The sequence below is a fragment of the Scyliorhinus canicula genome, chromosome 4 (genome assembly GCF_902713615.1).
Source record: "Scyliorhinus canicula chromosome 4, sScyCan1.1, whole genome shotgun sequence".
Taxonomy (NCBI): Eukaryota; Metazoa; Chordata; class Chondrichthyes; order Carcharhiniformes; family Scyliorhinidae; genus Scyliorhinus; species Scyliorhinus canicula.
The window spans coordinates 120,778,094-120,802,303 of NC_052149.1; the positions used below are offsets into that span (position 1 = coordinate 120,778,094).

At 44.6% G+C, this 24,210-nt stretch overlaps 1 protein-coding gene across 1 annotated transcript in view; it reads left to right on the forward strand.

Moving 5' to 3' along the window:
• Positions 1–24,210, forward strand: part of imp3 (IMP U3 small nucleolar ribonucleoprotein 3) — a 322,483-nt gene that overhangs the window by 134,723 nt on the left and 163,550 nt on the right. The window contains exon 4 of the mRNA XM_038795137.1: positions 8,903–8,982. Within this exon, the coding sequence (XP_038651065.1) occupies positions 8,903–8,982 (80 nt within the window). The remainder of the gene's footprint in view (positions 1–8,902; positions 8,983–24,210) is intronic.

The window sequence follows — 24,210 nt, forward strand, 5'->3', positions numbered from 1 at the left end:
ATTGTCAACCTGTCGGACTACACCCTTCAACCAGACGAAATCGAAGTCCTCAGCAGACGGCTCAATTTCTGCACCACCACCAAAATGGACCCCCTCAGTCTCACGACAGACACGGAGGAATTCATCAGGCGAATGAGGCTCCGGGAATTCTTCCACAGACCCCAAGAGGCCAACAGCGAACCCAAGGAGAATACCAATGAACCGGAACAGCAGACCGAGAGATCAGTGGTGCGGCAACCGAAGAAGAAAGAGTCGAATTGGACCCCTCCGGAAGGCCACTGCCCGAGACTCGACATGTATGCTCAAGCCGTCAGGAGTCACGTCAATGCCAGATTCGTCAGTCGCATTCACAAAACAACCCCGAACGTCACCCGAGCATAACGCAACGCCATCTGCGCTCTCGAGACCAAACGCAACATTGTCATCAAACCAGCAGACAAAGGAGGGGCCACCGTCATACTGAACAGAACGGACGACTGCAAAGAAGTATACCGACAACTCAACAACCAGGAACACTACAGACAGCTACCTGCAGATCCGACCAAGGAACACATCCGCCAACTCAACAGACTGATCAAGACCTTGAATCCAGACCTTAAGAGCACCCTACGTGCTCTCATCCCACATACACCCCGCATTGGAGATCTCTACTGTCTCCCGAAAATACACAAGGCCAACACACCAGGCCATCCTATCGTTTCAGGCATTGGGATCCTGTGTGAGAACCTCTTTGGCTACATCGAGGGCATCTTGAAACCCATCGTACAAGGTACACCCAGCTTCTGTCGCAACACGATGGACTTCCTACAGAAACTCAGCACCCATGGACCAGTTGAGCCAGGAACATTCCTCGTCACAATGGACATCTCGGCACTCCACACCAGCATCCCCCATGACGACGGCATTGCTGCAACAGCCTCGGTACTCAAAACCGACAACTGCCAATCTCCAGACGCGATTCTGAAACTCATCCGCTTCATTCTGGATCACAACGTCTTCACCTTCGACGACAAGTTCTTCATCCAGACGCACGGAACAGCCATGGGGACCAAATTCGCACCTCAATACGTCAACATCTTCATGCACAAGTTTGAACAAGCCGTCCTCACAGCACAGGACCTTCAACCGATGTTATACACCAAATACATCGATGACATTTTTTTCCTTTGGCCCCACGGCGAAGAATCACTGAAACGACTACACGATGACATTAATAAGTTCCATCCCACCATCAGACTCACCATGGACTATTCTCCAAAATCAGTTGCATTCTTGGACACACTCATCTCCATCAAGGACGGTCACCTCAGCACTTCGCTTTACCGCAAGCCCACGGATAACCTCACGATGCTTCACTTCTCCAGCTTTCACCCGAAACACATTAAAGAAGCATCCCCTATGGACAAGCCCTCCATATACACAGGATCTGCTCAGACGAGGAGGAGCGTAACAGACATCTAGAGACGCTGAACGATGCCCTTGTACGAACGGGATATGGCACTCGACTCATCGATCGACAGTTCCAACGCGCCACAGCCAAAAACCGCACCGTCCTCCTCAGAAGACAAACACGGGACACAACCGACAAAGTTTCAAATTCCTAGGGGTGCACATCACCAAAAATCTGTCCTGCTCCACTCACGTCGACGCTATCACCAAGAAAGCACAACAGCACCTATATTTCCTCAGGAAACTAAGGAAATTCGGCATGTCCGCATTAACCCGTACCAACTTTTACAGATGCACCATAGAAAGCATCCTATCGGGCTGCATCACAGCCTGGTATGGCAACTGCTCGGCCCAGGACTGCAAGGAACTTCAGAGAGTCGTGAATACCGTCCAGTCCATCACACGAACCTGCCTCCCATCCATGGACTCCATCTACACCTCCCGCTGCCTGGGGAAAGTGGGCAGCATAATCAAGGATCCCTCCCACCCGGCTTACTCACTCTTCCAACTTCTTCCATCAGGCAGGAGATACAGAAGTCTGAGAACACGCACGAACAGACTCAAAAACAGCTTCTTTCCCACTGTCACCAGACTCCTAAATGACCCTCTTATTGACTGACCTCATTAACACTACACCCTGTATGCTTCATCCGATGCCAATGCTTATGTATTTACATTGCATATCTTGTGTTGTCCTATTATATATTTTCTTGAATTTTGTTTAATTCCCTTTTCTTCCCATGTACTGAATGATCTGTTGAGCTGCTTGCAGAAAAATACTTTTCACTGTACCTCGGTACCCGTGACAATAAACAAATCCAATCCAATTCAATCCAAATACCCTTCGTCGTCCAGTACTTTCCCGGAGCGGAGAAACTACGACGACATCTTCGCAGCTTTCAACTCGTCATCGATGAAGATGAACATCTTGCCAAGGTCATCCCCACACCCCCACTGCTTGCCTTCAAACAACTGCGCAACCTCAAACAAACCATTGTTTGCAGCAAACTACCCAGCCTTCAGAACAGTGACCATGACACCACACAACCCTGCCGTGGCAATCTCTGCAAGACGTGCCAGATCATCGACATGGATACCACCATTACACGCGAGACCACCACCCACCAGGTACGTGGTACGTACTCGTGCAACTTGGCCAACGTTGTCTACCTCATACGATGCAGGAAAGGATGTCTCAAAGCGTGGTACATTGGCGAGACCATGCAGACGCTGTGACAACGGATGAACGGACATCGCGCGACAATCACCAGGCAGGAATGTTCCCTTCCAGTCGGGGAACACTTCAACAGTCAAAGGCAATCTGCCTCTGATCTCCGGGTAAGCGTTCTCCAAGGCGGCCTTCAGGATGCGCGACAACGCAGAATCGCTGAGCAGAAACTTGTAGCCAAGTTCTGCACACATGAGTGCAGCCTCAACCGGGAACTGGGATTCACGTTGCATTACATTCATCCCCCCACCATCTGGCCTGGGCTTGCGAAATCCTACCAACTGTCCTGGCTTGAGACAATTTACACCTGTTTAACCTGGGGTTACCCCTATCTCTGGATCTGTAAAGACTGAATTACCTGCAAATGCTTGCATTCTAAGCATTGTCTGGCATCTTTGAATTTGTCCATAAATATGTTTCTGGAACAGAACATACCTTTTCATTCACCTGAGGAAGGAGCAGTGCTCCGAAAGCTAGTGTTTGAAACGAACATGTTGGACTTTAACCTGGTGTTGTAAGATGTCTTACTGTGAGAAGAAACACAGACCTGCCCTGTTGAACTTTACCTCTGAGAGGGAGATTAACTGTATCTAAAGCACTGCAGACCTCTCTGAGAACAAGGGGGAGCTGAAACAAGCCAGTTCAAAACAGCTTTTGAGGACATCCAGCCAGAGTTTCGTCAGGAGTTTAGACCGGAGTCAGATCTGCTGTGTAAAGCTGTGTCAAGAGATATTTTTCTCAAAGCACAACTCTGTAAAGCAAGTATTCTATTGTGCCATTGGGATTAAAGTGGATTGAAGGCTAAAATGGTTTATTTTCTTGTTTTAAGTGAGAAGAAAGATGGCAATTAAGGTATTGTATTCACTGTATTGAGTAGTATTCTTTAAGGGGTAATTGTAAGCTCTTTTCTGGTGTGATGTTCAAGATTTTAATACTGTGTTTGGTATAAAGGTTGCTTCAATATACCATATCCCTACTTCTTCATGCAGCTACTTCTGGAGCGAAGTATCCTTTCCTCACAGTCTTACAAAATTAAAATAAATATTGGGCTTCCTGCCCATATCCTAGCCACTCTTAAGGTCTGGCCTTAGATTGTAATACCTGTGTCGACCTCCATGTTTACCAGAACTCCATCCAACATGAATTGGTATAATGACCTGCAAATTTTCATTGGACATCTTTGTGCTTTGGATAGTATGGGTCTCAACTGACCCATTATTCTGGTGCTGTCCATCATTATTCTGGTGCTGTCCATGGACTTCCGATGATGTCATGTAAGAGCAAGGCACAGGGGACTTTGGGTGGCCAAACCCACTTAGTTGACCTTGGATATCTTTCACCCAACAGATGCATGTCGAAAACATCGAAGAAGCCCAGTGTGAAGAAAGCCCAGGAGGGTAGCCAGTCGAAAGAACCTGAAGGAGGGAAGATGGCTACCACGCCCATTACATGAGACACGCTGGCTGTGGTGGGTGGTGGTGCAGGAGTTAGAACAATTCGGCAAGCAGATGGATAGGCTATTCGATTGGAAGGGCAATGAGATAAAGGAATCATTTAACGCCACTGTTGAGGAGGCTATCGGCCCGATTCGCGAACAGCTTGAAAAGAGCTGGAATATGGTGAAAAGCACAAGTGGAGGCGTTGAAGGTTTTGGAGGAGACCTTGTCGCAGCATGAGACGCGGTTCACCTTGTTGGAAATGGAGTTGCTGCTCGTGGCGGAGACCAACAAAGTTGTGAGGTTAAAAGTGGAAGTTCTTCAGAACCGGTCAAGGCATTTGAACGTCTGGATCGGTGGGCTGCCGGAGGGAGTGGAGGGCTCTAAGCTGACTGAGTTGTTTTCCCCTCCAAAGTTGGACGGAACTCATTGGGTGCTCTGCTAGAAGCCACAGTCAAATGAGCCCAAAGCGGGCGGTGATTACCCACTTTCACAGCTACCAAAGAAAGGAGAGGGTCTTGGAGTGGGCGAAAAAAAAGCCTAATATTAACTGGGATGGGCACACGATGTAGATATATCAGGACATTGGGAACGGCTGTCAACAAGGCAAACCTGCTGTTTTATAATGAAGGGGTGTAATTCGGCTGGTGTACCTGATGCGACTGTGCGACACAAGATTATTTTTTTCACCTGCCAGAGTTGACCGAGGCTTTGATCAGAGAGAAGAAGCTGGGGCAGGTCTGAAGAGGACTGTTTGGGACTCTGTATGAAGGGGGGTGTTTGTACAGTGCATTTCTGCTTTATTTTGCTATGTTTTTATTCTCCTGGGGATTGGGGCTATTAGAAGGGGGGATCGACATTGCTTGGAGGAGAGAGAAGCTTGCTAATGGTGTTGGGGTTTGGGCACATTGGTGGGGCAGTGGGTCAGGGCGGATTGGGTGGTTGTTTTTAGGGGATATTGGAGAAGGCTTCTGGGTGGGGCGACCTTGCAGGAAGGAGAAGCGGTGGCTAGCGAATGGGAGTGTGGTTGGAGGGGGAGAGGCTGAGACTCGTTGTGCCAGGTTGGGCGGGGCACAATGAGTACGGGGAGAGGGGGGTGGTTGTGGCGGCAGGTGGTCTGCTGTTGCTCGTCCTGAGTTAGTGTGTTTAACACTCCTCCAACAGAGGAAGTGTGCTTAACACCTGCTTGGCTCTGTTTCTTGTTTCTATGCTCTGGAGTCGCCAGGTGCCGTAAGAGACACCGTCACAAGCATCAAGGTCAAGTTCAAAGCAATACAGCTATACACTAGTTAGTAAGTCCAAACAGTTAGAGTTTATTATAACAATTATAATAAATACTCATGCACACGCTAAAGACTAACTTACTTCTCTACCATTAAACGACTAATACTTATCTAAGAAGGAACAGGCAAGGTCAGGGAACAAGGCCTTCGTTCCGTTCTGGTCTGCAACTTCTTAATACTACTGGTCGGCACGGGTATAAGTAATACCTGGGTCAAGGTAGCGATCGTCGTTTTGGCACTTACTTATCGATGGCTGCTGCTCGACGGCTGGTGTAAAAGACAGGATCTGGAGGCTGGAGTCGGAGGCCGGAGACAGGAGACCGAACCATGTGCGGGACCTTCTTTTATAGGTCCCAGGAGGTCCGTGCCCCTTGGGGCGGGCTTCCTCACCTGCTAGGGATCGATTGGGCCTTTCCCCAATCGATATGATTTGAACCCCCCTATCCTAGGGTCGTTCCTTGATGGCTGGGGCGGTTCTTAGGACTCATTGTCCTGGTTTCGCTGGCTCCATCGTGTCTGCTTCTCTATTGAAAGTATCGATAGATACTTGAGTGTATCTATTGTGCCCGGGATTGTCCCGGTATCACTTCATTAGTATGTAGATGGCTTTCCCATTAACAGCGCTACCTGAACTCTGCAGCTGTCGGGAAACCGGTTTTTGCAAGTGTCCCAATGCTTAAAGCTTCTGCAAGCTGTTTGCTTTTGACCATGTCTGTTTTTCCCTGCACTCTTTGCAGTCTTCCATTTTGTATTCACTGGTGTCCATCTTAGATGGCTACACTGCGAGCCTGGAGGGGTTTTTTTTTAGAACAGTACAGCACAGAACAGGCCCTTCGGCCCTCGATGTTGTGCTGAGCCATGATCACCCTACTCAAACCCACGTAACCACCCTATACCCGTAACCCAATAACCCCCCCTTAACCTTACTTTATTAGGACACTACGGGCAATTTAGCATGGCCAATCCACCTAACCGGCACATCTTTGGACTGTGGGAGGAAACCGGAGCACCCGGAGGAAACCCACGCACACACTGGGAGGACGTGCAGACTCCGCACAGACAGTGACCCAGCCGGGAATCGAACCTGGGACCCTGGAGTTGTGAAGCATTTATGCTAACCACCATGCTACCGTAATAAACATGTTTTGTTTAAGTTGTTATGTTATGTTATGTTATATACATGTTATGTTTAAGTAATAAACATGTTTTGTGGGAAGATCTCTAGAGCTGTAAAGGAGTATGTTGAAATTAATGTGAATGGAATGGTCTCATCCTCTATTTTGTGGGAGTCATTAAAATGAAATGAAATGAAAATCGCTTATTGTCACAAGTAGGCTTCAAAAGAAGTTACTGAGAAAAGCCCCTAGTCGCCACATTCCGGCGCCTGTTCGGAGAGGCTGTTACGGGAATTGAACTGTGCTGCTGGCCTGCCTTGGTCTGCTTTCAAAACCAGCGATATAGCCCTGTGCTAAACAGCCTAGGCGGTGATTGGGGGGTCCTCACCGTGTGTGCGTGGGTTTCCTCCGGGTGCTCTGGTTTCCTCCCACAGTCCAAAGATGTGCGGGTTAGGTGGATTGGCCATGATAAATTGCCCGTAGTTAAGGTTAATGGGGGGATTGTTGGGTTACGGGTATACGGGTTACGTGGGTTTAAGTAGGGTGATCATTGCTCGGCACAACATCGAGGGCCGAAGGGCCGGTTCTGTGCTGTACTGTTCTATCTTGAATAAGTCATACTTGGGGGGGGGGGGGGGGGGGGGGGGGCAGGAAGGAGTATCAGGAGTTAGTGGATGAGATTCTGGATTCTCCAATGCTGGAGTTATGATCTTGTTATGAAAAGCAACTGCAAATGCTTTTTGGCCTGTGGACCGGGTAGTACGCCAGCTGAGGCATTTAAAGGGGGTGGTATATGAATATGAGGAGGCCTTTTGGCCCACCAGTTAAGGTGACAGGAGGCTGCTGGGGAGATAAGTGAGGGAGCCAGGGGGTCGGTTGATTTCAGCTCTGGAAAAGGTGAACAGAGCATTTCTGGCCTTTTATAAGGGGTGTTATAGGTCAGAGCGCCAGAGGAAAGGTAGATGTTAATTTTGTTTTGGAGTAACTCTCAGGAACTGAAGTCTTCTCCCAAACTCCAGCAACTTAAGCTTCCTCCCCCATCCTCCGCAACTCGAGTCTTTCCCCCAGCAACTGAAACTCCCCCCTGCACCGCCAGCAACTGAAGGTTCCCACCACCCCTCTCCTGAACAGCTCTCCTACACCCCCAGGCTTTCACTCTTGAGGTCACACAAAGTCTGAGGCATTAAATTGCGGCCGCACCAGGAAAAAAATTGAGAAGCACTGTCATAATAAACTTGTTTGTAAATTGTGACAAAATTTGTGTGCAGAAATGCAGACAGTGCACGTATGTAAGATTTTTAAGTAAGATATTAAAGATGTATATAAAGGAGCACCATAGTGAGGGTGTATATGGCTTCAGATTCTTCAACTCCACGGTTTGATTTTTATTTAACTTGGTAGCTCAGTCTGGTAGTGTGTGGTGGCTGAACTACATTGCTATAATGAATAAATATTCTGTGTAATGCAGGCGATTGTAATATTTCTATAATTCCATATGCTCTGAGGAAAGTGCTTTCATTGATGTTGAATTTCCTATTGCTGTGGACTTCAATTCTGAACACATGTAGAATGTGAATTAGCACCATTTCGCAATGTTCAGTTAGTATTATGAATCAGACTGAAACCTTCATCACTAGGCTGTGTTTTAACTGAGGCTCAAGTGATTTTGAGGATCTTTGTAGTGACTAGATAAGTCTAGTTACCGTGCATCACTTATTTAAAAAAATGCATCATGCAATAGTAGGCTGGTGGTGATTCTTTTTATTTTTTGTAGTCAAACACCCTTCCCTGATGGAACTGCTAGTACATTTGTATTTTGAACTTTTGTCAGCCTTTTTTTCCTGTAAGGATGCAACAGTAATGCCTGTTGCATAAACACTAATTACTTGTAACCCAAGAGATGATGGTATGAGCTCTGACTTGGAATTGCCATCTTTCCACAAAGACCTTCACATCTTCTTCCAGAATAAGGCCTTTGAACACATTAAATATGGCAAAGACGGTCAGGGATGTATAGAACTTTGTGTGGCTTTTTAATGAGCAAGTACTATAAGTCACAGAGTAAAATTAAATGTTTGGTTTATCTTCAGAAGCTGGAGAGCTGACTGACATATTGTGTTGCTCATTTGGAACGGGTTCTCCCAGTTACTAATCTATCTTGGTTGGTTGGTATGGCTACTGGCAAGCATTGTGTAATTTCAATGCCGGGATATTTGAGCGAACCAGCTTGTACTAGATTTTTTTTGGCTACTTTGCAGCTGTACAAATAAAAGACTGAATTCTTGTGCTGGTCACTAATGATTGATGGAGGAAGATGATATTTGCTGAGAGATGTAATGAGCGTTTGATTTTGCATTTAAAAGAAATATTAAAATTGTGTTCCTTTTGTAGGAGGCGTCTACCCACGATTATGTTGAAACTTCGGATGGCCCAGAACCTAAAAACAGCAATTACCTTCATTGAGCAAGGACGTATCCTTTTCAAATATTCCCATGGAGTGAAGGTCTAGAAAAGGTTTTCTATGCTGCTTCATTTACATTACAGTGGATAACATTTTTTAAAAAAGTTTTTGAAATTGGCCAATATGTAGCAGTGTGCTGTAAACAGGAGGAAAGGAAGAAAGACAGCGATTCAGTTTTATCCCAGTCAAGTCCCCAAGCTTGTAATACTTTCATGCTGTAAGCCTTTTGCCTTCCTTTGTTTTATCGGTTACCAGTTTATGAGCTCACTTGCAATTTTCTTTTGACACCCCTGTTTGCCTGCCCAGTGTAGCAGGAAACGGGATGATTGAAATTTTGAATGAACACTTGTATGATGATTGGTATTGAATGAGTTGAAATTAACACCATGGGTCGATTTTCTTCATGCAATTTTGAGCGTAAGGTTTGTTATTTTACCGTCTTTCATGAAATGAAATGGAAAAATGAAATGAAAATCGCTTATTGTCACAAGTAGGCTTCAAATGAAGGTACTGTGAAAAGCCCCTAGTCGCCACATTCCAGCACCTGTTCGGGGAGGCTGGTACGGGAATTGAACCGTGCTGCTGGCCTGCCTTGGTCTGCTTTCAAAGCCAGCAATTTAGCCCTGTGGTAAACCAGCCTTTGCTGAGGGTTGCCACATTACTGATTGATTATCTTTCCCCATATTTATTATTTTACCATTCAACTGAAATTAATTTTTGAATTTAAATAAGCAGATTTTGAAACATTCCAACAGTTGGTGAATATCTTGTGATAAGTCAGGTGATGGACCATTTTGTAAGGGCAAAATGTTATGCACAGTACATTATCCTATTGCGGAAGCAGCAATTGTATTCGATGGCTTGCACCGTTTTAAGAGTACAAGGGCTTCTGCAAATGTACATGTTTCTGAGTCCAGTTATTAAGTATGTCCTGAAATGGTACTTCAGGTGTGGCACAGAAATTTGCATGTATAACATGTAAAACATTATACATTTTTAAATAAATTTAGAGTACCCAATTCATTTTTTCCAATTAAGGGACAATTTAGTGTGGCCAATCCACCTACCCTGCACATGTTTTGCGCTGTGGGGGTGAAATCCCCGCAAACACGTGGAGAATGTGGGGCAACATGGTAGCATAGTGGTTAGCACAATTGCTTCACAGCTCCAGGGTCGCAGGTTCGATTCCCAGCTTGGGTCACTGTGTGTGCGGAGTCTGCACGTTCTCCGCGTGTCTGCGTGGGTTTTCTCCGGGTGCTCCGGTTTCCTCCCACAGTCCAAAGATGTGCAGGTTAGGTGGATTGGCCATGCTAAATTGCCCTTAGTATTAGGTGGGGTGACTGGGTTATGGGGATAGGGTGGAGGTGTGGGCTTGGGTCGGGTGCTCTTTCAGGGAGCCGGTGCGGACTCGATGGGCCGAATGGCCTCCTGCATTGTAAATTCTATGAAAAATGTGCAAACTCCACACGGACAGTGACCCAGAGCCTTAATCGAACCTGGAACCTCAGCACCCTGAGGCAGCAGTGCTAACCACTGTGCCACCATGCTACCCCTATGTAAAACATTGTAGATGTGTCTCAAAATGTATGCATGTGAATACACGGTGAGGAGAATTGTGTTGGAGCTCTCGCAGAATTTCCAGAAACTGCAAGTTCAAAAAGCTGATTGGAAGAGCTTAGTTGCATTTTGGGTTTTATTCATAGGGGCATGTGTAAGAGTAAACTTGTAGAAAATATTGGGTTTCAGGTTCTTTCCACCCAAGTGTATACCATGTAGATTAACCGGAATGATACCTGATCGAAAACTGTAATGCCATCAATCACCTTAATATATGCAAAGGTTTATCAAAGTTTATGAATAAATTTTGAGTGGTGTTCATGGCTTTCCATATCCGTCTCTTGTCAATGAGCTGATTCACTTTGTGCATTTGGTTATGTGGTAATAAGGAGCAGTCGGTCACATGCACGATTGATAGGAAAGCAGTTGTGTTTGATTTGGCACTCTAGCTTCCAATCCCTACTGCTCATTTTACTCTTGTACTGTGGTTGGTTATTGTTCCTCCATCCATGTGTGCAGTACGTCCTATTCCATGATTCTCTGCTACTTGTTCTTCCTCTGCCAAACTGCTCTTAGTGCTGCTGAACCCCTCCCATCTCTCCTCCTCTCCCCTTGTCCTGTGTTTTCTCTGTTGATTTATTCCCAAGACTTGAACATTCTTTCTCCCTCCCACCACGGTTCATTTTATCTATGTCCCAAAGACACCCCCCCCTCTCCCCCCAAATCCCAGGACTTGTAATTGCCATCTTTCTGTGTACTTTGACAATGATCAAAAGTGAGAAATTGGTCAGTAATGGAATAGATTTGAGAGTCATACACAAGGTTGCAGACAGAAAAGGAACTGGGCAAAGAGAGGCAGACATGCAAAATGAATGAGAATTCTGCTTGCAACAGAGTGAGAAAAATATATGCAAACCTTACAGAGAGAAAAGCAAGGCCAATTTTTGTAAACTGATCTGAAATATAAAATGAAAAGTGCTCAATGAGAATGAAGTAGGTATGGAAGCAGTCTCTAATAGCAGAGTATATTTTTCTGAAGTCACATTATTTATCTTGTTTTAATTCCATGGTATACCAAGGCAAGTTGACTTCAAGGCAAGGCAGACATAATTGGTTACCCTAACTTCAACTAACAGTGCCCAGTGTGCAGTTTTTCTGGAACCCCTCCTGAATGTCTCATTCTGATGACATAATCAAACTATGTCTATCTTGGTTGAAGTGAATTCTGCATTTCGAGGCGAGACATTTATCTTCTTTGCCAGAAAGTAGTGATAAAACACTTGATGAAGCTTCGACAGCTGGATAAGCTCATGTTTACATAGAGCAGATTTACCATGTTACACTACAGTTTAACAGCGAGATTGTATGAGAACCACGAACTTCAGTTTAACCCATAATTGACTGCACAGCTGCTTTCAGCTGAGATTTTCCTGAGGAAAGCTGCTGGATGGAGACTTTTGTCGCCCATTTTCGTAGCTTTCGTTCAAACTTTTAAAATATTTCTTGATTGATATTGCTCTTCCTCTGCTGCCCATCGCTACAGCCTCATTGGCTAAGACAGAAGGAAGCACTGAGCTGATTTAAAATGGAATTAGTTGCCATGACAGCAATAAACTTTGGGCAATTACCATAATCTTATGAAAGATAAATTGTCCTAATATTTTTAATTCCTTTTATTTTCCCCTTCCTGTTTAATGGTAATGAGTAGGCCTCCATGCAGCAGTCCAGCAAAACACCCCATGAGGTTCTAAATTTCAATGACAGTTCAGGCTGTGATACCCTGAAGGCAGTTTGATGCTGAACCTCTAGAATTATCCGTTTGGTGATTTTAAAATAATATAATAATAATCACTTATTGTCACAAGTAGGCTTCAATTAAGTTACTGTGAAAAGCCCCTAGTCACATTCTGGCACCTGTTCGGGGAGGCCGGTACGGGAATTGAACCCACGCTGCTGGCATTGTTCTGCATTACAAGCCAGCTGTTTAGCCCACTGTGCAAAACCAGCTTTTGAGCTGGAAAGAAATATTAAAGGTTCAAACATTTGTCAAGTTATTTAATTTTGTTTTAAATTGTGAATTCACAATTTTTATCGAGTGTCTGCAGATGTTCAGTGACTGCGGTCACACACATCAATAGGACTCTTTTATAGCTGGATTGAAACCATCACACATGAGTTTGTATTGATAAAAACTTGACCTCATTTACACTGAGCTTAACTTTTTCAGTGTCATTCTGTGAAATTTCAAGTCCAAGACTATACATATGACTGCTCTTATATTTGGGCTAAACATTCCTTTTGCCATTTTCTTGCACCCCCCCCCCCCCCCCCCCCCCCCAAACCCAGTGCTGGCACTGCACTGACTCCTGCTGTGTACCTGACTCTCCGGGCAATTGTGGCACTCCATTACCTCATCCAGGTCACAATTATTTAACAATGAGCCAAGAAAGTAAGTACTGGCAGATGACTTGAATCCTGAATCCTATTCTAGCCAAACCTGACCTCGTCCTCTGTGGATACCCACAAGAACATACATGTGCAAATACCGTGGCAAACAATGACGGACAGGAGTCTTAATGCAGGAGTGTGGAAACCTATTGCTGCATTCCAAATCCCTGCCTTGACTAAGACTGGATAACAAAATGCAGACTAAAGTTGAACCTGCAGTTTCAAATATTGAGTGATCCTGATATCATAAATTTGCCCTTTTAAGTCTTTGAGGAAGTTTTTTTTTTGCTATCCAGGATTGAAATTATGAGGGGTCCAGATAGAATGAATAGGTAGGCATTATTCCTCGAGGTTGAGGGTCTATCACCATATAGGAGGTTTAGGTGGGGTTTGAGCTGAATTTCTTCCACCTGGATGGTGGGGATCTGGCACTCACTACCTGAAAGGCTGGTAGAGGCAGACACTCTCATTAAAAAGTACTTGGAGTTGCACTTTGTTGCCTTCAAGGCAACAGACCAAAAACAGGAGGGTGGGATTAGGCTTGATGTCTACCCATTGGCTGGCATGGACACAATGGGCTGAATAGCCTCCTTCCATGTTGTAAATGTTATTGTCCTTCAGGAAAAGTAATTGCTGTGCAGTACAATCCATCCCCACTTTTCACCTCATCTGCTTTTTACTTTTAATTTGCTTTCACTTGGCTGTATTGCATAACATGGAACTTTGATCTTAGTTGGAATGAAAATGTGGGGAACTTGTTTGTTTGCAAGGACTGATGGCAGCTGCATAAACCCTGTATTGATAGATTTCTGGTGCTGTTGGTTTTGAAGTAGGTTGGGTTAAGTTGAGGAATACAACTGATGGGAGGAGAAAGGGGTGAATGCTGTCTGTTGTCATCTTACAAAAGCGCTTTTAATTTATCACTGCATTGTTCTTGCGGATGCCATCACATATGAAATACCTGCAACCACCACAGTACACCCTGTGTCTATTTCTTAATATGGCCTTCTCAGGAATGATCCAAGAAGTCTTCAATTGTACTCCTCGGTTTCTTTTCCTCCCTAATCAAGTAGACACGTTACAAAAGTGTCAAGACTAATGCTGTATTACTTAACAAAAAGCCCAGCAGTCCAGTTAAGTTACACTCATTATTCTGGCTAAGGTGATTTGAACAAAAATACTTCCGTTGTCAGCATCACTCATGAAATTTGGGAATTATATCTGTGAAAGAATATTTTGTTACTCCCTGTCTATTCTTGACAAAAGAGCAGTGCTATGAGATGCTTTGACATGGGCCAGATGTGAAAAGTTGAAGCGGGTACCAATCCAGCTTCCTCCTTGTACGTTTGTGGTTGTTTACAAGGACAGTTGATGGAATATAGATGTGGCTGGGAACTGAGTAAGGAATATTGAGGAGAATGAATCAATGATGAAATGTAATTCTTTAAATATTAATTTGAAAGGCTGTAAACTTGTTGGGTTGGCTTACAAAGCCAGTGAATGTTGTACAAGTTCTCCTTTGATTGATTGTTTTTTTTGTTCTAAATTTAGAGTACCCAATTCATTTTTTCCAATTAATGGTCAATTTAGTGTGTCCAATCCACCTACCCTGCACATCTTTGGGTTGGGGGGGGGGGGCGAAACCCACGCAAACATGGGGAGAATGTGCAAATTCCACACGGACAGTGACCCAGAGCCGGGATCGAACCTGGGACTTTGTTGCCGTGAGACAACAGGGCTAACCCACTGCACCACCGTGCTGCCCTCTCCTTTAATTCATACTTTTTCTTCGTTCCTGGTCTGGGTTGTAAAGCCAGTTTTGTTTCTACAGAGCAGTAAGTTAATCAATTTGAGAAGTTATTTCAGATACTGCAGTATGATCTGACTCTGTATAAATTCATAATTTATACATAAATAATTTATTTCACAGTAACTTCATTGAAGCCTACTTGTGACAATAAGCGATTATTATTATTATTGTTATTATTATGCGCTGCTAGATTTGCACTGATGATTTACAATGTAGGTTTATGGCATTCTAAAGTATTACAGCTTGGTTTAACTTTTTAAAGCCAATAAATACAGCTGTTAAAAAATGTTCTTAGTTTATTAGCTCCGACAAACATCACTGGAAATATTGGAAGCAAAACCCTTTGTTGTATCTTGCAATTTTTTGTCCGCACAGACTTTGATTTTTTTTGGTCTGTGGAAAAGTATTTTGGGTTGCTGGTCGTTATTCTATATAGCAGGACTTTATTTCAGGATTTCATTTCTGTATTTCCCCAGACTTCTTTTGAAGTTTCTGCCTCTCATGATTTGGCTCTGTAGGTGCTTATGGTTCTCTGTTTTTTACTTGGCTTGTATGTCATTGCATAACTATCTAGTTTCTAACCCCTGCCTAATATTCTCCTGCATCTTCCCAGCAATAAGAACTAAAGCCAGTTGTATCCAGCTGAAAGCAGCTACCTCTGCACAGACTGGTTATCAAGCTTGCTGCAGTTATACAGGACCTTGATGAGGCCACACCTTGAGTATTGTGTGCAGTTTTGATCTCCTAGTTTGAGGAAGGACATTCTTGCTATTGAGGGTGTCCAGCAAAGGTTTACCAGACTAATTCCCAGGATGGCAGGACTGGCATATGAAAGAAGACTGATCTCACTGGAGCTTAGAAGAATGAGAGGGGATCTCATAGAAACATAAAATCCTAATGTGACTGGGCAGGCTAGATGCGGGAAGAATGTTCCCAATGTTGGGGACATCCAGAACAAGGGGTCACAGCCTAAAAATGAGGTGTAATCCATTCAGGTCTGAGATGAGGAAGAACCTCTCTCAGAGAGTTGTGAACTTGTGGAATTCTCTACCACAGAAAGCTGTTGGGGCCAGTTTGTTGGATATATTCAAGAGGGAGCTAGACATGTCCCTTGCGGCTAAAGGGATCAAAGGATATGGAGAGAAATGGGAGTGGGATACTGAATTTGCATCATCAGACATGATCGTATTGAATGGTGGTGCAGGCTTGAAGCGCTGATTAGCCTACTCCTGCACCGATTTTCTAAGTTTCAAACCCGGGACATAACTGGACTCTATGGTTTAGTATCTTGTCTGGTGCACTCACTTATGAAGCCAGCTGGAGCCTTGTAAGAAAATTCAAGTCACACTATGTTCTTAAATCTCGAGATTTTACTCGTTAACATTGAATACATTTTTGGCAAATGTTTTCTCATTTGTCCTGCAAGAAATTCACCTTTAGTTGCACAGTTATGAATGCTTCAGCTGTTGATGTTAATCACACCCCTGGTTCAAAGGAACAAGGGGAGTCTTGTTCTCTTTGGCAGTGGTCAGGTGGATGATCTGCTTTGAACACAAATTTCTCTCTTTCTCTCCCTCCCCCAAGAGTAATTGTCATGTTGTTTATACAATATATACAGGTACTGAACATCTAATTACCCTGCAATTGACTGCAGTAATCATATTGTAAAATCCTTCCTTGTGCTTCAGTAAACAGCATAAAGTTCTGTGTTGATTGCCAGTCTGGAGTTCTGCAAAGTACTCAAGAAACATGCAGCAATGAACAGCATACAGATTTCCATATTCTAATCCTGAAAGTATGGGTGTAGGCATGCGGGTAAGCAGCAAATTGGGCATGTCTTTCTCGTCCTCATGGTCAAATAATCTGGGAACACACTGATGGCCTTAACATCAGGAGAGTACTTTAGTGAGGTACAGCAGGGTGCAGAGACCATACTCTCATAGACAAAAAAAATCTCTGATCAGCTTCTGTCAACTTTCTCCCTATGGAGTGTACGGGTAAGGGTGGCAGATTTCCTTCCCGAAAGATATCAGTGAACCAGATGGGTTTGTAGGACAATCGCAAGTTTCATGGTCACCGTTAATGAGATTAGCGTTCAATTCCTGACTTGAAAATTAAATTTGAATTTGACAAGCTGGAGTGGTGGGATTTGAGTCAATGGATTTCTCACCGCGTGACATTACCGCTACACCACCATCTACCCCAAGTTCACAGATCCCAGCAGACCTTGCTGACAATGCTCGAGCAATGAGGCTGGTTATCATTTTGCTTTGCAAATAATGCTGTATTTCAGGTTTTCCCAAACTTTTGAGCCGCAGCATCCCTACCAAGAGCATCAGGGAACCCCATGCCTTCTCATAATGTCAATGCCCCATTTTTGGAGCAAAATAGGTGGCACACAGAAATCAAATGTAAACAAGTCTTCTAGCTACATCTATGCAAATATTAATCTGGTAATAAATGTAAAGGTTTTCTGGTTCAAAATGTACAAGTCTTACCCATGTCATTTTTTCTCTCTCGCTCTCTCTCTCTCTCTCTCTCTCTCTCTCTCACTCGGTCACACACGTGCAAGTATACGTGCACACACGTCTCTGTCTCAGTTTACACACAGGCTCACATCTCTCTCTCCCTCCCATCCACATACATGCTCATGTTCCTCTCTCTCGCATTCACACACACCCCTCTCACTCACCCCTCTCTTTCACATTCATACGTACTCACACCCACTCCGTTCCTGAGGGGCAAACGGCACCGCTCTTTTCCCGAGGGCCGAATGGCATCACTGCTTTCGGAGGGCAGAACGGCACGGCTCTTTTCTCGAGGGGCGAACGGCACCAAGGCCCCATTGCCTGTATGTTACATGCAGCCTCTCCTTGCTGCCGCTGCCCAACTCCTGGTCAATTCGTCTCCTGCCAGCTCCTTCCTCACCTCGATCCCTCTGTTGGCCGTGGGCTGATCTGCCGAGCAACAGCGAGATGAATTAATCAAATGGGCTAAAGAGAGCAAGACCTCTTGGAGCACTGGATGCTAGGATCAATAGTCAGCATCCAGTGCTCCAAGAGGTCTTGTTCTGATTGGCCTCTTTGACTTCTCTAATTCTTTATAAATTATGGGTGTGCAAACAGCATTTACCAGTCATGTTGCAGCCTCCAGCTTCACGAACCCCGTGGAGACGCCTCACGGACTCCTGGGAGTCTGTGGACCATAGTTTGAGAACTTCTGCTGTATTCAATTAAACCTCCATGTGTTCTATATGTTATTGAATACAAGGATACAATTGTTTCATGGCTTGGAATTGGTCAGAAAATAAGATTCAAAGCAAGGTAGGCTTGCCCTGGATTGAAGCAGTCCAGATATGATAATAGGGTGTAATGTTACTTCAGAGTTGTACACCAGGAGCTATTTCTTTTCATTAAAAAAATTGTTGAACACTGAATATATGTTCAGCCTACAGTGGGTGAATAAAGAAAATGCATTTTCTATGGGAGCAGAATATTTACATGCTGTTTCATTTGGAAGATTCAAAAATATCTTTCTGAACATGAGGTAAGTCTGTGTCTGTGTCTCTCTGTGTTTTCGAATTGTGGTGGGGAAAATCTGAAGTAATGTCACAGTAAAGCTGTGACCTGATTGGCTGGCAGGAAATCGGTGTTAAATTTGAGAAAAACGTTGAAAAAAACTAATTAAAACGAATGAATTAAATAGGTAGGGGAGTAACTAAACTTGAGGGTGGAGAATAATATTTAGCGTTGACTTTTACTGTAAAAATCTACCGCCAGGGACCATATAGTTAATTGTAACTTAATCTAATAATTTAATAAGTATTTATATTAAATTAATTAGCTAGTGCTTAAATGTCAGTGGGGTGCAGTGCTCTATCTGTGAGATGTGGGATTTCCATGACGCTTCCATATTTCGGCTCGACTACGTCTGCAGGAAGTGTAACCAGTGGTTGGAGGCATGCAGGAGCATGCAGCTGGCGGACAGCATCGTAGATAGGAGTTATAGAGACGTGGTCACACCCAAGGTGCAGGCAGACAGATGGGTGACCGCCAAAAAGGGAAGGTTGTCAGTGCAGGAATCTCCTGTGGCTGTCCCCCTCTCTAATAAGTATACCATTTTGGATACTGTTGGGCTATCAGGGAAAACAGAACAGTGGCACCACAATTGGCTCTGTTGCTCAGCAGGGGAGGGATACGTGCAGGAGAGTGATAGTTATAGGGGACTCTATATAGTAAGGAGCACAGATGGGTGCTTCTGTGGATGTGAAAGAGACCCCAGAAGGGTATGTTGTCCCCCTGGTGCCAGGGTCAAGGATGTCTCTGACCGAACACAGGACATCCTGAAGGGGGAGGGTGAACAGCCAACGGTCATAGTACACATGGGTACTAATGACATGGGCAGGAAAAGTGACAAGGTCCTGCTGAAGGAGTTCAGGGAGTTGGGCAGTAAGTTAAAAGCAGGACCTGTCAGGTTGTAATCTCATGATTACTCCCTGTGCCATCTGCCAGAATTGGGAGGATAGTGCAGTTAAAACCTGGGCAGCATGGTAGCAAACTGGATAGCACTGTGGCTTCACAGCGCCAGGGTCCAAGGTTCGATTCCCTGCTGGGTCACTCTGTGTGGAGTCTGCACGTTCTCCCTGTATCTGCGTGGGTTTCCTCCGGGTGCTCCGCTTTCCTCCCATAGTCCAAAGATCTGCAGGTTAGGTGGATTGGCCACGCTAAATTGCCATTGGTGTCCAAAAAGGTTAGGAGGGGTTATTGGGTTAGGGGGGTAGGATGGAAGTGAGGGCTTAAGTGGGTCGGTGCAGACTCGATGGGCCGAATGGCCTCCTTCTGCACTGTAAGTTCTATGTTCTATAAACTGGTGCTGTAGGAGGGAGGGTTTCAGATTTCTGGACCATTGGCACCTCTTCCGGAGTAGCAGTGACCTATACAAAAAGGATGGGTTGCATCACATTCCTGAGAGAATGAAGGATAAGTATGTGAAGTGTAGGGATATTGTGAACCTCGTCAAAAAGAAAAAGGAGGCTTTTGTATGGTCTAGAAGGGTGGGGACAGCCAAAGCCCTTAAGTATAAAGAAAGTAGGAATGTACTAAAGCGGGAAATTAGGAGGGATCATGAAAAGTCCTTGGCAAGTACGATTAAGGTGAATCCCAAATCTTTTTATTCATATGTAAAAAGCAAGAGGGCGGCCAGGGAAAGGATTGGACCACTTAAGGACAGTGGGGGGAATGTGTTGAGCCAGAGGAAATGGGCGAGGCACTAAATGAGTACTTTGCATCAGTGTTCACCAAAGAAAAGGACTTTTTGGGTAGGGTGTGTGGATAGTTTGGATCATGTTGACATCAAAAAGGAGGAGGTATTGGGTCTTTTAAAAGATATTAAGGTAGATAACTCTCCTGGGCCGGATGGGATTTACTTCAGAATACTGAGGGAAGCAAGGGAGGAAATTGCTGGGGCCTTGACTGACATCTTTGTATTCTCATTGGCTCGGTGAGATCCCAGAGGACTGGAGAATAGCTATTGTGGTACCACTGTTTAAGATAGGTAGCAGGGATAATCCTGGAAACTATAGGCCGATGAGCTTCACATCGGTAGCAGGTAAATTATTGGAGAGAATTCTCAGTAATAGGATTTATACCCATTTGGAAACAAATGGACTCATTGGCGATAGACAGCATGGTTTTGTGAAGGGGAGGTCGTGCCTCACTAACTTGATTGAGTTTTGTGGATGTGACAAAAATGATTGATATGGGGAAGGTGGTGGATGTTTACATAGACTTCAGTAAAGCCTTTGACAGGGTGCCTCATGACAGACTGGTACAAAAGGTGAAGTCTCACGGGATCAGAGATGAGGTGGCAAGATGGATACAGAACTGGCTCAGTCACAGAAGGCAGAGGGTAGTAGTAGAAGGGTGTTTTTCTGAATGAAAGGTTGTGACTGGTGGCGTTCCACAGAGATTGGGACTGGGGCCTCTGTTGTTTGTAGTGTACATAAACTATTTGGAGGAAAATGTAGCTGGTCTGATTAGAAAGTTCACGGATGACACCAATGCTGGTGGAGTGGTAGATAGTGATGAAGATTCTCAGAGGATACACCAGGACATCGTTAGGTTGGAGAATTGAGCAGAGATATGGCAAATGGAGTTTAACTCAGACAAATTTGAGGTAATGCATTTTGGTAGGTCTAACATAGAGAGGAAATATATAGTAAATAGCAAACCTCTTGGGAATATAGAAAGTCAGTGAGATCTGGGCGTACAGATCCACAGATCTTTGAAAGTGGCAACATAAGTGGACAAGGTAGTCAAGAAAGCATTTGGAATGCTTGCCTTCATTGGATGGGGCATCGTATATAAAAAATGGCAAGTAGGCTACAGTTGTATAGAACCTTGGTAAGGCCGCATTTGGAATATTGTGCATAATTCTGGTCGCCACACTACCAGAAGGATGTGGAGGCTTTGGAGAGGGTGCAGAGGAGGTTTATCAGGATGTTGCCTGGTCTGGAGGGTGTTAGCTATATGGAGAGGCTGAATAGACTTGGACTGTTTTCATTAGAAAGACGGAGGTTGAGGGGTGACCTAATAGAGATCTACAAGATTGAGGGGCATTGATAGAGTGGATGGGCAGGCACTCTTTTCCCCTTCAGGGTGAAGGGGTCAGTGAAGGTTTATGGTCCGTGGGGCAAAGTTTAGAGGAGATGTGCAAGGCAGGTTTTTTTTCACCAGAGAGTGGTGAGTGCCTGGAACGGATTGCCAGGGGAGGTTGTGGAAGCAGGTACATTAACATCGTTCAGAAGACATCTCGATGAATACACGTACAGGAAGGGTGTAGAGAGATATGGCACCAGGAAGTGCTGAGGGTTTTGGCCAAGGGTGGTATCATGACTGATACAGGCTTGGAGGGCCAAAGGGCCTGTTCCTGTGCTGTCTTGTTTGTTCTATTATTTCTGGTAAGTATTGCTTTGCATAAGCATGAAGATTATGGAGGATGTTTTCAATCCTCAAAAGTAGATCTGCAGGATCATGTCTCCTGAAACAACTTTCTCCTTGTTCCTCTAACCTCATCACCAACAGCACTGCAAAGCGCTCGTGGACTAAATCGGCACTGTGATTGTGGCCGCCTGTTCAGCTGCACCCTACCCCCAATGATTAATCTTCAATGCCGACCACAAATTGCACTCTTGTTATTGATTCTATGGCCCTTCCTGGCCACTGACCTCGGTTTGACCTGTGTATATAACCCTGCCACTCTATTTGATCCTGAGCTGAGCTTCAACTCTATAATCTTCCTCATCACCAAGACTGCCTACTACTACCTCCAAAGTATCATTTGTCTCCTTCTCTGCCCAGCTCATCTGCCCAAATTCTCATCTTGTCACTTCCAGACTTGAACACTCCCCCCATTTTCCTCCTTTCGCACACTTCAGCTCTTCTAAATCTTTGCTCGATTCCTAAGCTGCACTAAGTCCTCCTCATCCACCACCTGAGTGTTTGCTGGATTTTTAAATGTCTACATTTTTAAATCCATTCATTGCCTTTGCTCACTTATCCCTGGCATATTCTCCAGCCCGACAAAACTCCTGAGAAGTTGGCATCCCTCGAGCTTCGACCTCTGGTGAATCCTCCATTCTTTTTCTGCCCCAGCAAGAACTGCTTGGTTTGTACGTATCTCACTCTAAGCTTTGGAATCCTGTGTTCATTTCCCAGCTTCCGCACCTTCCCCATCACCCTGCAGGACTCACCTCCTGGTATCCTATCCTGTAGCTCAATGCTAACTTTAGCCTGATTCTGCTTAGAATAATAATCTTTATTAGTGTCACAAGTAATATGAAACACAAGGCACTCTATGCTAAAGGCAATGTACAAATGCTGGTACTGCATTTAAGATTTAGATGCAAAGTCACAGGCAACTCTTTGACATTGAGACACAAGGCTGTGACTGAAATAGGAACAATGTAGTTCCAGGTATGTAGCAGATGCTCCAACCAACACAAAGGAGATGATCTGGTCCCTCATTCATTGTGCTCCTAAATGCCTTCGGCTTCATTGCTGTTATTGTGAACTTGCCAATCAGGCCTTATAATTATTCCTTATTGTTATCGATGCCAAACTTGTCAGTGTCAGTATTTCAGTTAAAACTTCTTGTGTGAAGTACTTCTAATCCTTACACTGTTCTCAATTTCTTGTGGGAATTTTGCAGTAATTTGCTTTATCCTGAAATATTTACTAATTTTGGAGACTTGCATATCTGCGGAATGAAATTTTTTGCCACTAGAAACAAGGGGGCATGATTCTGTCGAGCGACACCACCTTGTGCTACCAGTCCTGGAGGCCGGCTCTTGTCTCGACCAGGGTCTCCATACTCGCAGCCATACTCCCTCCCTCTGGGACTGACACATTACTCAGTGACTGTGCCACCTCCTTCTGGGATGGGATCAACTCAGCCATCACCCAGGCAAAGCATGTCAATGCCCTTAGCCATAGCCCATTGTGACTGGGCTGAGCTCTGGAGTGCTGATGCAATGTCCAGGTGACCATGGTACACAAGAACATAAGAACTATGAGCAGGAGTAGGCCGCCTGGCCCCTCGAGCCTGCTCCGCCATTCAATGAGATCATGGCTGATCTTTTGTGGACTCAGCTCCACTTTCTGGTCCGAACACCATAATTTAATCCCTTTATTCTTCAAAAAACTATCTATCTTTATCTTAAAAACATTTAATAAAGGAGCCTCAACTGCTTCACTGGACAAGGAATTCCATAGATTCACAACCCTTTGGGTGAAGAAGTTCCTCCTAAACTCAGTCCTAAATCTACTTCCCCTTATTTTGACGCTATGCCCACTAGTTCTTTCATCCGCCAGTGGAAACAACCTGCCCGCATCTATCCTATCTGTTCCCTTCATAATTTTATATGTTTCTATAAGATCCCCCCTCATCCTTCTAAATTCCAACGAGTACAGTCCCAGACTGCTCAACCTCTCCTCGTAATCCAACCCCTTTAGTTCTGAGATTAACCGAATGAATCTCCTCTGCATACCCTCCAGCGCCAGTACGTCCTTTCTCAAGTAAGGAGACCAAAACTGAACACAATACTCCAGGTGTGGCCGCACTAACACCTTATACAATTGCAACATAACCTCCCTAGTCTTAAACTCCATCCCTCTAGCAATGAAGGACAAATCTCCATTTGCCGCCTTAATCATCTGTTGCATCTGTAAACCAACTTTTTGCGAGTCATGCACTAGCACACCCAGGTCTCTGTGCACAGCAGCATGTTTTAATATTTAATCATTTAAATAATAATCCCTTTTGCTGTTATTCCTACCAAAATTGATATCCTCACATTTATCAACATTGTATTCCACCTGTCAGACCCTAGCCCATTCACTTAACCTATCCAAGTCCCTCTGCAGA